This window comes from Nerophis ophidion, linkage group LG15 (assembly GCF_033978795.1).
Source record: "Nerophis ophidion isolate RoL-2023_Sa linkage group LG15, RoL_Noph_v1.0, whole genome shotgun sequence".
Lineage (NCBI taxonomy): Eukaryota > Metazoa > Chordata > Actinopteri > Syngnathiformes > Syngnathidae > Nerophis > Nerophis ophidion.
The window spans coordinates 9210122-9226020 of record NC_084625.1 but is presented as its reverse complement, the minus strand read 5'-3'; the positions used below and the strand labels follow the sequence as shown (position 1 = coordinate 9226020).

The window sequence follows — 15899 nt, the reverse complement described above, 5'->3', positions numbered from 1 at the left end:
ATATATATATATATATTTTAAGCCATCTACATAAGGAGCTTTTGTAACCTGTAACATATTTTGACAAAAGTTTATTGTAATTATAAAATAAACTAATTGATAATTGATAGAATGTGAAGGAGAAAAATGAATAATGTGATTAATGTGTGTATATACCTGATTAATGCAATCTTTTTTGTGATTAATCCCATGATTAACACTAATATCCTTTGTCACCTACTTGGATGTTTTGTTCAGCTTGACAACATTAATTATTCAATTTTACTGAATGAGGCCCTCGCTGGGAAAAGTTTGGACACTCCTGTTATAAATATACTATAAAAATAATAAAACACATTACAATTAGTACAATTATTATTTTTTTCAATGGTCTGTATTTTTCAAAATTACTAATTACAGTGAATAAAAAATGCTCGTGGGTCTGAGGAAGGGTTTTGGCGTTCAGGCTCGTCACTCATTGCTGACTCGCCACACATGTACACGTACACAAAAGCAGCCTCGAAAAATGCAACAAACAATTTGCAGTCTTGTTGTTTTTAGGATAGGCTAGCTAACGTTAGCTATCCAAATTGCAAAAGTTAAAGTGCCAATGATTGTCACACACACACTAGGTGTGGCGAAATTATTCTCTGCATTTGACCCATCATCCTTGATCACCCCCCTGGGAAGTGAGGGGAGCAGTGAGCAGCAGTGGTGGCCACACCCGGGAATCGCTTTGGTGATTTAACCCCATATTCCAACCCTTGATGCTGAGTGCCAAGCAGGGAGGTAACGGGTCCCATTTTTATAGTCCGAGTTGTTACATACAGGCGTAGTTACGTATTCATGTTGAAAGCTGTAGAATAGGATAGACTTTATTCATCCCAAATTGCAGAAATTATGTGGTTGCAGTGCTAATTCACAAAGTCCACGACAAAAAGGGCAAAACCACAATTGGGAAACATTAAAGAACACAACGGACATAAAGAACACATAAAAGAGCAGAGAGCTGATGCAAGCAGCTGCCACTTTCGCTGCGCCATTTCCTACATACAGCTACAAAAGTCCAGACACAACAAAAAACAAGAAATGAGCAACAAACGATGCATATAATGCTTACAACACGTTGCAAACAGCCCCTTTAAAGACATTGCACAGAAAATGTCAAGGAAAAACACTTTCTGCTCCCAGTTTTTGGAGGCTAATGCAAACAGGGCACAACGCTTTTTGTGTCTATATTTTATTTTCCTGAGGGAACTCTCCTGAAGGACTCAATAAAGTTCTATCTATTAGGGCTGCGAATCTTTGGGTGTCCCACGATTCGATTCAATATCGATTGTTGGTGTCACGATTCGATATCGATTTTTTTCGATTCAACGCGATTTTCGATTCAAAAACGATATTTTTCCGATTCAAAACGATTCTGTATTCATTCAATACGTAGGATTTCAGCAGGATCTACCCCAGTCTGCTGACATGCTAGCAGAGTAGTAGATTTTTTCAAAAAAGCTTTTATAATTGTGAAGGACAATGTTTTATCAACTGATAGCAATAATGTAAATTTGTTTTAACTATTAAACGAACCAAAATATGACTTATTTTATCTTCGTGAAAACATTGGACACAGTGTGTTGTCAAGCTTATGAGATGCCATGCAAGTGTAAGCCACTGTGACACTATTGTTCTTTTTATTTTTATAAATGTCTAATGATAATGTCAATGAGGGATTTTTAATCACTGCTATGCTGAATTTATAACTAATATTGATACTGTTGTTGATAATATTCATTTTTTTTTTGGTTTGTTCTGTGTCGTGTTTGTGTCTTCTCTCAATTGCTCTGTTTATTGCAGTTCTGAGTGTTGCTGGGTCAGGTTTGGTTTTGGAATTGGATTGCATTGTTATGGTATTGCTGGGTATTGGTTTGTTGGATTGATAAAAAAAAAATATATATATATATATATATATATATATATATATCCATTTTCTACCGCTTATTCCCTTTTGGGGTCACGGGGGGCGCTGGCGCCTATCTCAGCTACAATCGGGCGGAAGGCGGGGTACACCCTGGACAAGTCGCCACCTCATCGCAGGGCCAACACAGATATATATATATATATATATTTTTGTTGTTGTTGTTGCTGGGTCAGGTTTGGTTTTGGAATTGGATTGCATTGTTATGGTATTGCTGTGTAGTGGTTTGTTGGCTTGATTAAAAAAAATAATATTAATTAAAAAAAATTAAAAATTAAAAAAATATTTTTAAAAATGAGATTCGATTTGTATTCGAATTGATTTTTCCCCACACCTCTGCTATCTATGTATAATTCAGAACATTAAATGATAATGATAATAAATGATAAATGGGTTGTACTTGTATAGCGCTTTTCTACCTTCAAGGTACTCAAAGCGCTTTGACACTACTTCCACATTCACACACTGATGGAGGGAGCTGCCATGCAAGGCGCCAACCAGCACCCATCAGGAGCAAGGGTGAAGTGTCTTGCTCAGGACACAACGGACGTGACGAGGTTGGTTCTAGGTGGGATTTGAACCAGAGACCTTCGGGTTGCGCACGGCCACTCTCCCACTGCGCCACGCCGTCCCCAACATTGCTCGACTGTTGATTCACCACACACTTATTTTGTCTTTTTTGCAAAAAACAACAACAAAAAAGACATATTTAATGGCGTTTTTAGCCGATTTGTGTCAAATTTGAGTCGACAGTAAAGAAAGCCAAACGAAAAACACGCCAGGAAGTTGACCTTTGACCACCATGTTGAAAACAAGCACTCTATTCCTTAGTGCGTCTGCACTTGAGCAGTCTATGGAAAAAAGGCATCAAATGAAAGATGCATTGTTTACTACATCATTTAATCATGGATACACTTTTCTAAAAAAAAAAATAAAAAAATGTAATGTATTATGGATAAATCACTTGAGCGTGCACAGGACCTGGCTGGAATGTATTCCAAATAAAAGGCGGAGGTGAAGAATGAGGGAGTTGACTAATGAGTCCTGATGGCTTACGAAGCGTAAGACTTAACAACAATAAGACATGTTGGGGATTAAGAAACAAGTGTTTTGGATCGATATTTCTAATTAGAGGGCTAAATGCCTGCAGGCGTCCACTTAGCGAGAGACAATGTTTGTTGTGTGAAAAGAAACAGAAGAAAATCCTTGCGATCAATAAAGTGTGCCGCTTTAAAACCAAACACAAAAAAAAAAAATCCTGTCTTTTTCCCACAACACTTAAATGTGCATGATGGCCGACAATTGAGAAGATCAAAGTTGAAGGCAAACCTACAAAGTGTTGGAATGTAAAACAAAACCATTATTTACAGTCAATAGACATTATTGATGGAAGATGATGGTGTTCAAGTGACAGATAATGAAGTGCAGTGAGCGAGCGCCCTCTGCTGATATGTTTGATATGACATCTGGGAAATACTTTGGACTTAATTCATTCATTTTGGGGGGTTTTGTATGGAAGGTGGGCAGCATGGTGGAAAGGGGTTAGTGCGTCTGCCTCACAATAAGAAGGTCCTGAGTAGTTCCGGGATCTTTTTGTGTGGAGTTTGCATGTTCTCCCCGTGACTGCGTGGGTTCCCTCCGGGTACTCCGGCTTACTGCCACCTCCAAAGACATGCACCTGGGGATAGGTTGATTGGCAACACTAAATGGTCCCTAGTGTGTGAATGTTGTCTGTCTATCTGTGTTGACCCTGTAATGAGGTGGCGACTTGTCCAAGGTTTACCCCGCCTTCCACCCGATTGTAGCTGAGATAGGCACCAGCGCCCCCAAAGGGAATAAGTCAGGGGTGTCCAAAGTATGGCCCGGAGGCCATTTGCGGCCCACAGCTAATGTTTTACCGGCCCGCAGCATATCATTCTAAAAATACTAATATATATATGTATATATATATTTTTTTTTAAATAATAAAAAGTGTAATAAAAGAGAAAATTGGTGAAATGCAATGAGGAAAAAGTTGCTTTGTTGACTGTAATAACACAATTTTTAAAATTATTTCTCCAAAAATAATAATGAATAAAAATCAATGTTCCTATAAATTATTCATTGATTGAAGGACAAAAAGGACATAAATACAACAAACATAAAAACATGAAAAATATGAAAATTAGAAGAAAAAAAAATCCATGATAATTATATACTAATACTAATTATACTAATTATCCTATTTATTGTTATTATAAATATACTAGGGCTTCACGGTGGCAGAGGGGTTAGTGCGTCTGCCTCACAATACGAAGGTCCTGCAGTCCTGGGTTCAAATCCGGGCTCGGGATCTTTCTGTGTGGAGTTTGCATGTTCTCCCCGTGACTGCGTGGGTTCCCTCCGGGTACTCCGGCTTCCTCCCACTTCCAAAGACATGCGCCTGGGGATAGGTTGATTGGCAACACTAAAATTGGCCCTAGTTGTGAGTGTGAGTGTGAATGTTGTCTGTCTATCTGTGTTGGCCATGCGATGAGGTGGCGACTTGTCCAGGGTGTACCCCGCCTTCCGCCCGATTGTAGCTAAGATAGGCGCCAGCGCCCCCCGTGACCCCGTAAGGGAGAAAGCGGTAGAAAATGGATGGATGGATAAATATACTAAACCAATTACAATATATTATCTGAAGCTGATATAGAGATTTAAGTGTTGAATGAAAAATAAAAAATAAAAAAGCATAACCTTTTTATGAGTGGGGCACTTTTGGATCTCTAAGGATTTTAGTGGAATTTATTAACTGTCTTTGCTAAAATATAAAAATAAAAATAATAATACATTCAAATCCAGTTTGCTATGAATTATTGACCTATTTAGGGATCCAATAACTTCACATTAAATATTTCACTTTGAAAATCTTTTTGGGAAAAATATTGTGTATTTTGCTTAAAAAAATAGGGTTTCGACAAAAAGCTCGTAAAAAGTAAAAGAAACAATAATGAAGTAGAATTAGCGATTCAAGGGTTTTATGAAAAAAAAATATATATGACTTATTTTGAACCTTGTTTAAGACTGAAACCCTTCTGGGTCCTTAAGACCTAACTTGAGGGAGCCCCAACAATTTAAAAAAAAAAAAAAGTGTATAATGTATTGGTTTTGAAAATGAAAAAAAACCAACTTGGCCCCTGCGTGCTTTGATTTTTCAGTCTGCGGCCCTCAGTGGAAAAAGTTTGGACACCTCTGGAATAAGCGGTAGAAAATAAATGGATGGATTAGGTAATTTCTACCACACACACACACACACACAAAATACCCCAATTTTAAGTTATAAGTATGACATCAAAATGATGAGATTGATTGACTGATTGGGACTCGGTTGGTATGGCTCGGTTGGTAGAGTTGCCGTGCCAGCAACTTGAGGGTTCCAGGTTTATCCCCGCTTCCGCCATTCTGGTCACTGCCGTTATGTCCTTGGGCAAGACACTTTACCCACCTGCTCCCAGTTTAAATGTAACTTAGATATTGGGTTTCACTATATGTAAAAGCGCTTTGAGTCGCTAGAGAAAAGCGCTATTTAAATATAACTCACGTCACTTTTATTAGTAGATTGCACAGTACAGTACATATTCCGTACAATTGACCACTAAATAGTAACACCCGAATAACTTTTTCAACTTGTTTAAGCCGGGGTCCGCGTTAATCAATTTATGGTACAAATAAACCAATACATACTTAATCTTATTTATATCATCTATATATCAATCAATCAATCAATCAATGTTTATTTCTATAGCCCTAAATCACAAGTGTCTCAAAGGGCTGTGACAGTGACAATGACTATGAGAAACCTTGGAGAGGACCGCATATGTGGGCAACTCCCTCACCCCCACACACTCTAGGGCAGTGGTCCCCAACCACCGGGCCGCAGAAGATTTTTTTATTAATTTTTATTTAAAAAAAACAAAACATTTTTTTTTTTTATTAAATCAACATAAAAAACACAATATACACTTACAATTAGTGCACCAACTACAAAAACCTCCCTTTTTCATGACAAAAACGTCCCTTTTTCATGACAAAGGAAAAAAAAAAAAAAAAAAGAAAAAAAAAGGACACCCTACCACCCCCCCACCCGGGCCGCGGGACAATTTATTAAGCGTTGACCGGTCCGCGGATACAAAAAGGTTGGGGACCACTGCTCTAGGGCAGTGGTCCCCAACCACCGGGCCGCGGATTGGTACCGGGCCGCAGAATAATTTTTTATAAACATTTTTTTATTTTAATTAAATCAACATAAAAAACACAATATACACTTACAAATAGTGCACCAACCACAAAAAACTCCCTTTTTCATGACAAAGAAGAAAAAAAAAGAAAGAAAAAAAAGGACACCTCCCCCCCGGGCCGCGGGACAAATTAGTAAGGGTTGACCGGTCCGCGGATACAAAAAAGTTGGGGACCACAGCTCTAGGGGACCGAAAGCAATGGTTGTCGAGCGGGTCTATCAATATATAAAGAAAAAATGTAATAAAAAGTCATAAATATGAGATGGGGAAAAAACATCGACATTATGAGGGGGAAAAGTCATAATTATGACACAAGAAAGTGAAAATTATAAGATTAAAAAGTAATTTGAATTTGTATATCATAATTTCGATTTTATTTATTGTCAAAATATTTTTTGTAAACAATTTTTGATTGATTGATTGAAACTTTTATTAGTAGATTGCACAGTTCAGTACATATTCCGTACAATTGACCACTAAATAACACCCGAATACGTTTTTAGACTTGTTTAAGTCGGGGTCCACGTTAATCAATCCATGGCAAAAGACAGCCGAAACGGGCTTGCATAGTCTTGCCTATTTGGCTCTTTGACGAGTTTGTATTTGTATTTTAATAAAGTTTATACATAGCTACAATATTAAAATACCGTCTGGAGTAAATCTACAGCAAATGTATTATGATGTCAATGGTTGTGCGCCGCCTCCAGGGGACCACCTGGAGAGGCGACGTCATGACGTCATTACGCGCTCGCTCTCTGGGAATAATGGGAGGGGTCTGCTACCGGTCACGTGACCCGGGCCTTTGTTGATGAGACTGGTTGAAGAAGAAGAAGAGGAGGACAAAAAAAAAAAAAAAACGTCCCGGTCCCAACGGCGAGTCTCTGGCATCCAACCCGGCTCACCCCTCGCTCGGCTTCGGCTTCCACGCTGGCTGGTCGTCGCTGAGAAGCGCTCGCTGGATCTTTTTTTGCGCCCGCGGGACTCCGCGCTTTCTCCGCGCCGGCGTGAGTGCGAGGCAGCGCGGCTGGGGGATGGAGGCAGAGTCCGGGGCGGTGAGGGGCTGTTTTTAGGGGGGCGTCGGAGGCGTGGGGGGTCGCTGCTGCGCTTTGTTGCGTGTCCGCTTTGTGCTCATCCTTCTCGGCCATGAAGCACTGAAGGCCCGCGGACATCTTGGCTGCCCTGCTCAACATTTTTTTGGTTTTGTTTTGTCTGACAAAACCTCTTTTTTTTCCTCCTGGTCTGACGTCATCAGCTCCATTCTACCCCCACTTCTCACCTCCATCACCCTCCTCCCCCTCCTCCTCCTCCTCCACCATGGCTCCCCTGGCTTCCTCCTCCTGCCTGCTCCTGTTGATGCTCCTTCCTGCAGCCCAAAGCAGCAACCCCCGTGGGGGAGGCTCATCCGCCGACTGCGGCCCGGGGAAGAACGCTGAATGCCCAGGTGAGACCCGCACACACGCTTACACGTCCACCAGGCTTTAGGTGAGCAAGGTCAGAGGTCACCTGCTGTCATCGGCACATCATCAGTGTTTGTGTTTCCGTGACGACCGCACCTTGTCTTGTGTGGCGGCTGCTTTCATCTTTTACTGGACACTATTTTGGAGCTAATTACAGACTGGAGGAACAGGGCGAGGCACATGTGAGTGCGCCGACTGGGCCAAACACACACTGTGGTCGTCACATGTGCAGCGGGACCTCTGTTGGAAGGGAGGAGCGATAAAATGGCGGTTGGGTGACGTCCGCGTGACAGCTGGCGGCTTCTTGCTGGTGGTGCCCGCCTGGCCCTGCCCGTGGGTCAAACCCGAGTGCCCGAGAGAACGAGCCGAAATCCCGAGCTGTCAGCTTGTGGTGTCTCTTCAAGTGTCAGAGAGCGAGCTTTACAGCGGTGATGAAGGAGAAAAATGACAACACGGGACATTTTTCACTCTAGGCTCCCTCCCCCTTTAGGGAAGAGGAAGATTCATTCTTGTTCCAGGTCACTGACTCGTCAGCCTCTCTGAGTTGTGCGACTTAAAATGATAAGACGTTTCTTTGCTTCCTCAGGATGTGAGTCTCTTCCTGGTGGTGGTAATGTGACACTCAGGTATCCACTAATTACAGGGGGGGATCCTCAAAGCCCCTCTAATTAACAGTTCATCTCACACACACACAGTCGTACGATTGAAAACATTACAGGTGTTATGATCCGCCGCCCGGATCATATATTATTTTGGTTTTTGAGTCCTTTTGTGTTTTTTGATTGTTTTGGACTTTTCCAGTTCCGAATTGTGCATTTCCTTGTTTTATGGTTTCGTATTTGTTCCACCTGCTCTTGCCTTAGACGCGCACCTGGGTTTCGTTGATTGCCTTAGTATTTAAGGGACGGCGTGGCGCAGTGGGAGAGTGGCCGTTCGCAACCCGAGGGTCACTGGTTCAAATCCCACCTAGAACCAACCTCGTCACGTCCGTTGTGTCCTGAGCAAGACATTTCACCCTTGCTCCTGATGGGTGCTGGTTGGCGCCTTGCATGGCAGCTCCCTCCATCAGTGTGTGAATGTGTGTGTGAATGGGTAAATGTGGAAGTAGTGTCAAAGCGCTTTGAGTACCTTGAAGGTAGAAAAGCGCTATACAAGTACAACCCATTTATCATTTATTATTTAAGCCTGCCTTCTAATTCAGTTTGTTCTTGATTCGTTGTTTGCTCCATGCAACACTCACGTTGGTATATCTTCGATGTCTATACTTGTGCTAAGTCTCGCCGTAGCTTCTCGTGCGCTCGGGACGCTTATTTTGGACTCTTGACTCTCTTCTATGTTTAGCGTTAGCTTCCCGTGCGTAGGCAGGCACTTTCTTTTGCCTTTGCTATCAGTGTTATTGGATTTTTTTGTACATTAAATCCAGTTCTTACATGCAATTCCTGCCTTTCTGGTCCTCGTGCAAAACAGGTCTCCCATGACCACCTGGGGTTATTGTCAGAGGCTGCAGTTGCCCGACACAAAACTTATAATCTAATATTTGTTACACAGCCTAAGGTGTGTCGATGAAGACAATTAAGTCCAGTCTTCATGTTCCTTGGTCCCCCTAACGAGATGTTCTATGAGATAAATTAAACTAGACACTGGTGGAACATCTGATTGCTGCATAAACCGGCTGAAGATGTCAAAGTTGGCGTGGTCATCCTGGACTGTTTGCTCGCATATTTCGAGAAGCATGTGTACTCCGCCTGGTTAGGTCCTAGCTCTTTCGGTACCTAGGTCTGCCGGCATGAGAGGCAAACGTGTTAGCAACCGAGCTAAGAGCTCGAGCTATCGATCTGATAGCCAGCACTGCTCTTGAGGTTGTCGGGGAGGAAGGTTTTCACAGCACTACTGTAACCCGCCTGTTTGTCTGTTACGCCTGGGTCGTCCGGCATGAGAGACGGGTGCGCAAGCTACCGGGCTAAAAGCCAGAGCAATCACGATGGCCTGCGTTACACTGGGGCGAGTCAAGAATCCCAAGTTCTATTAGAGGAAGTCTTTAAACGGCTCATCATATTGGTATAGCCACATATCGGGATGGGTACCATTTATGTATGAACCAATACGGTACCATTTCTTGGTACGTGAGAATGGATTTAACAATACCAATTTTCGGTACTTTTGTGCATGTTGATAAATAAATGATTTTGATAATAAAATCATGTTTTAAATTGCAAACTTTTAAAAATGAGCTGATTATCATAACGCCTGTCCAGTAGTTGTATTGTGTCTTATTATTAAAATTTCAAGACATTAGATTGCAATAGTGTATAGTTTATGGTGTGTTGGCAAGTCACTTCACTTCAGTCTTTGCTGTTTAGTCTTTTGTTGCGTCCAAAAAGTGTTAATACTGTAAGTATTGTCCTTATTACATACCGGCTGTTTGATTGTAACGTGCATCTTAGTTGTAGTTTTCGTGAACAAATTTGGAGATGTTGAAATCCCCTTAAAAAAACGCTAATGCTAATCAGTAGCATGTCAACAGCAAAGGTAATGTATATTAGCATCAAGATAGCGCAAAAGCAGAGCCTTACTTTATACAGTACGTTGGAAGTTTTTTTGTAGGTCAATTTCTTTGTTTGGCATGACAAATTGCAGCATTACCGAGAGGTAGTTTGGATTAGTCTGCTCTCAGTGCTGCTGGGGTGAATAACAAGTGCCAAATTGTGAAGAGCCGGCCGGCTGGGTCTGCAACATGGCGTGACGTCACGCACAACCCAAGTCCTGTAACATGGCATCTTTGGAATTTAGGCAAATCGGTGCCCGGTAGTGGGGCGGTTTAGCTCGGTTGGTAGAGTGGCCGTGCCAGCAACTTGAGGGTTGCAGGTTCGATTCCCGCCTCCGCCATCCTAGTCAATGCCGTTGTGTCCTTGGGCAAGACACTTTACCCACCTGCTCCCAGTGCCACCCACACTGCTTTAAATGTAACTTAGATATTGGGTTTCACTATGTAAAGCGCTTTGAGTCACTAGAGAAAAGCGCTGTATAAATATAATTCAATTCACTAGTACTGGCGGGATTAGGTCGGTGCCAAAGTAGTACTGGATTCGGTTCCCATTCCCAGCCACACAACAATGATCCAGACTCCAGTCCACCTGCGGGCAGTTTAGAGAAATCCGCAGATGTTTTTATCAGCTTTTGTCCACACTGACGCAACATTTTGTGATCCTAAAGATGGCATCGGCCTTGGTGCTTCTTCGTGGTACAACCAATGTGTGACTGAAACGAAAATGTCTTTTTCAACTCTCGAGGTCAGTGACTCGCAACCGGTGGGTTGCGACCCAAAACTGTGTCAAGAACCGAGTCGAGTCTTTTGAAAGACTACTTTAAGTGAACGGTGAGAACCGATTTGAAGTTGTGATCCGGTCTCATGAGCACATCTGAAATGAATTATGTCCAATGTCTTTTCATTTTGAGAGTTAAATTAAGACAAAAAAGACACTACCGTATTTTTCTGACCATACGGCGCATCAGACTGCCGATGAGCGGGTCTATTTTCATACAAAAGGCGCACCAGATTATAAGGGGTCATATTATGATTTTTTTCCCCTACATTTAAAACACTCTTTACATAACATGTAATGGTGCTTTTTTGGTCAAAATGTTGCATTGATCATGATTTAAAGACCATTTTCTAGCCGCTTTCTAACCGCCTCTTTTGGGCAGTCTGATTTATGTGCCTCCACTTCGACAGCGTCTTTTCCCCGTCAGCCATGTAGTTTTTAGCCATAGCTCTTAGTGCTTCCGTAATGAGTCTACTGATAGATATAAGTTTAAACTATATGTTACTTTGTATTAGAAATTGTATTAGCGAAGGATGCATGTGCATGTACAAGCCAGTCTGCCCCACAACAAAATGGATAAAGTAAAAGAAGGAACTTATTGACCTCAGTGTCGGAATGCAACGTCGGACTTGCGCAAAGTTCTTTGGGTAAATTTCTACCGTACATGGCAGGGGTAGGGAACCTATGGCTCAAGAGCCAGATGTGGCTCTTTTGATGACTGAATCTGGCTCTCAGATAAATCTTAGCTGGCATTACTTAACACGATAAGTCAGTGTTTTTCAACCTTTTCTGAGCCAAGGCACATTTTTTTTAATTGAAAAAATTCTGAGGCAAACCACCAGCAGAAAACATACAAAAATTAAACTCACTAGCCGATACTGACAATAAAAAGTTGTTCTCGCAATTGTTTGATATGAATTCAAACCATAACCAACCATGCATCAATATAGCTCTTGTCTCAACATAGGTGTACTATCACGACCTGTCACATCACGCCGTAACTTATTTTGAGTTTTTTGGTGTTTTCCTGTGTCTTGCGCTCCTATTTTGGTGGCTTTTCCTCTTTTGTTGGTATTTTCCTGTAGCAGTTTCATGTCTTCCTTGAATGCTATTCCCCGCACCTGGTTTGTTTTCACAATCAAGACTAAGTTGTGCAGACGCACTCCTTCTTTGTGGGGACATTGTTGATTGTCATGTCATGTACGGATGTACTTTGTGGACGCCGTCTGCGCCATGCGCTGTAAGTCTTTGCTGTCGTCCAGCATTCTGTTTTTGTTTACTTTGCAGGCAGTTCAGTTTTAGTTTAGTTTTGCTTCGATGCCTTTTCTTAGCGGCACTAAGCGGTACTCGCCTTTTGTTTATTTTTGGTTGAAGTTTTGGAGACCCTTTTACCTACACGCTGCCTCCCGCATAATTGTGATTACGACAAACCATGTTTCCGACATCTACAATGCAGTTAGCTACCTGCTGCCACCTACTGACATGGAAGAGTATTACACGGTTACCCTGCCGAGCTCTAGACAGCACAGACACTCAACAATGGCACATTTGCGGATTCTGGTTTGCAAAAAATATTTTTAACCCAATTAGGTGAAATTACATAATCTCCCACGACACACCAGACTGTATCTAATGGCACACTAGTGTGCCGCGGCACAGTGGTTAAATAACACAGCGATAAGTAATGAATAATTCCGCTGGTAATCCCAATGTTAAAAATAGTGTTCAAAATATAAAACATTCTCATGCATTTTAATCCATCCATCCGTTTTCTACCACACCTTTTCAAGAAGTCACATTAATGGTAATAACTATTTTATTCATTATTGGTTAGCTTCAGAATAACAATGTTATTAAAAAGAAGAAGATACTTATTATTAGGGGTGTGGGAAAAAATCCTTTCAAATTTGAATCGCGATTCTCAAGTTGTGCGATTCAGAATCAATTCTCATTTTTTTTAAATCGTTTTTTTTTAATCAATCCAACAAAACAATACACAACAATACCATAACAATGCAATCCAATTCCAAAACCAAACCTGACCCAGCAACACTCAGAACTGCAATAAACAGAGCAACTGAGAAAAGACACAAACACGACTCAGAACAAACCAAAAGTAGTGAAACAAAAATGAATATTATCAACGACAGTATCAATATTAGTTATAATTTCAGCATAGCAATGATTAAAAGTTTATAAAAATAATAAAAAGGACAATAGTGTCACAATGGCTTACACTTGCGTGGCATCTCATAAGCTTGACAACACACTGTGTCCAATATTTTCACAAAGATAAAATAAGTCATATTCTTGGTTTGTTTAATAGTTAAAACAAATTTACAATATTGCAGTCAGTTGATAAAACATTCTCCTTTACAATTATAAAAGCTTTTTACAAAAATCTACTACTCTGCTTGCATGTCAGACTGGGGTAGATCCTGCTGAAATTCTATGTATTGAATGAATACAGAATCCTTTTAAATCGGGAAAAAAACGTTTTTGAATCGAGAATCGTGTTGAATTGGAAAAAAAAATCGATTTTGAATCTAATCGTGACCCCAAGAATTTATGTTGAATCGAATCGTGGGACACCCAAAGATTCGCAGTCCTACTTATTATGTTGGTCTGACTTAAAAATACTTGCATTTAGTTGCATTGAGTGTTAAAAAATATTATATGGCTCTCACGGAAATACATTTTAAAATATTTGGCTTTCACGGCTCTCTCTGCCAAAAAGGTTCCCGACCCCTGGTGTAAGCGATGAAAGTGCTATCACACACTCACCACCTCGAGAGAAGAGTCCAGCTCATGCTCATTTGTCTTTAGTTGTGGGGAACGGATTATGGATTTCCTGCCAAAGGGTAGCACAGTTAGCGTGACGCACTACAGATGAAGAAACACCTCTTACACTCTTATAAATGTTTTGTTTTTTTAGACCTCTCCGACAAGAAGAGCGACCTGCGCGTGTGTGACGCGGGCACGTGTCGCTTCGGCGGGACCTGCCGCGACAACGGCGCCGACATCAAGTGTGTCTGTCAGTTCCACGTAAGTCCCGTCCATCATGCTGCGCGCGTAATTCCTTCTCCGGCCAGCGTGTGGTAGCGGTGAGCATCGATCGAGCGCTCTTTGTTTTTTTTTTTTCAGTGTCACAAGAAGTACGTTCCCGTCTGCGGCTCCAACGGAGACACGTACCAGAACGAGTGCTTCCTGCGGAGGGTGGCGTGCAGGAAACAGCGAGCAATCAGCATAGTGTCGGAGGGACCCTGTAACCACGGTAACGCACATGGACAAAATCAGTGCTTTTCAAAAAGCGTGGCTGGCCCTCCTGGGGGGGTTGTGCAATGAGGTGTCAGAGGGGGGCCGGAGAGTCAAAGGACTTCTAGTATTAGTGACTTTTTTTTTTTTCTTCATTTTTTAACAATACACACACCTCCAGCTAGGTGGCAGCACTGCTAGACTTAATCAACAGGCTTTGAATATTGGTTGCTAGAACACGCTTGTATCCATCCATCCATCCATCCATTTTCTACCGCTTATTCCCTTTCGGGGTCGCGGGGGGCGCTGGCGCCTATCTCAGCTACAATCAGGCGGAAGGCAGGGTACACCCTGGACAAGTCGCCACCTCATTGCAGGGCCAACACAGATAGACAGACAACGTTCACACTCACATTCACACACTAGGGACCATTTAGTGTTGCCAATCAACCTATCCCCAGGTGCATGTCTTTGGAAGTGGGAGGAAGCCGGAGTACCCGGAGGGAACCCACGCATTCACGGGGAGAACATGCTTGCATACAAGAAATACATCCATTCATTTTCTACCGCTTGTCCCTTTCGAGGTCGCGTGGGTGCTGGAGCTTATCTTAGCTGCATTCGGGCGGAAGGCAGGGCAACAAGAAAAAGAGACATATTTTTTAACATTTCGCAATCATTAGACCAGGGGGGGTGAGAAAACAAGTCTTCAGCTAGGTGGCATGTACTATAGGGGCTGGTGCACGCAACTCATTGGTTGTTCCAAATTGTATTTTCAATTTAAGAGTGTGAAAAAAATGATGTGCCCAAAAGGGGGTGAATGACAAAAAATTATTGAGAAGCACTGCCTTAAATCAACAAATTAGCATAGTGTTAGCTTTAGTGTCTGATCGTTTGTTTCTGTCTTCTTTGGCAGATGGAGCTTCGGGATCTGGAGATGGAGGTAACCTTTGTGTGTGTGTGTGTGTGTGTGTGTGTGTGTGTGTGTACCCACCATGTAAACATGGGACATTATGTGTTTGTGCGTGTGTGCGTGTGTTTGTGCTTGTATTTCTACCCTTCTTAAGACAACAAGAAAAAGTACCTTCCATATGAGGACCGGTAAACAATTTAGGACTCCAGCAAATCAATAAAATCAACAAAGCTCACTTTTGTGTATTCACGCACAGCATAAAACGTTTGGTGGACAAAACGAGACAAAGAACGAGTGGCATAAAACACAACGGCGGAGAAAGAAGTACATGTAAACAAACTACGACAAGTTCAATGATCGCTGAAATGAATAGGACAAAACGGTGCTTGCCAAATAGTCTCATCAGTGAAGCATGTTTAATATAAACAGTGGGATTTCTAACAATTAGGAAGGTTGGTTGGTTGAAATTGATTTCGGACATGTATACAGTATCAAGGCTTGTGTCATGTTTGACCTCTGACAGAAAATATATTAAAACAAAAAAATATATATTGTATTACGGCTGGGCAATATATCGATATACTCGATATATCGCGGGTTTGTCTCTGTGCGATATAGAAAATTCGAGTATACGTTCTCACGCAGTTGCTTTTAGCTGCGGGCATTACACAGCATGCGTTTCTCCCTTTTTCTTGTCTCTCCTTCTCACAGAGACATAAACAAGCGCACCTTCTTACATACGTC

At 41.8% G+C, this 15899-nt stretch overlaps 1 protein-coding gene across 1 annotated transcript in view; it reads left to right on the top strand.

The window, feature by feature from the left end:
* Window positions 1-7007: 7007 nt before the first annotated feature.
* Window positions 7008-15899, top strand: part of LOC133569234 (tomoregulin-1-like) — a 16390-nt gene continuing 7498 nt past the window's right edge. Inside the window, exons 1-4 of the mRNA XM_061921468.1 lie at window positions 7008-7651; window positions 13926-14035; window positions 14135-14264; window positions 15159-15185. Of these exons, the coding sequence (XP_061777452.1) occupies window positions 7525-7651; window positions 13926-14035; window positions 14135-14264; window positions 15159-15185 (394 nt within the window). The 5' untranslated portion in view covers window positions 7008-7524. The remainder of the gene's footprint in view (window positions 7652-13925; window positions 14036-14134; window positions 14265-15158; window positions 15186-15899) is intronic.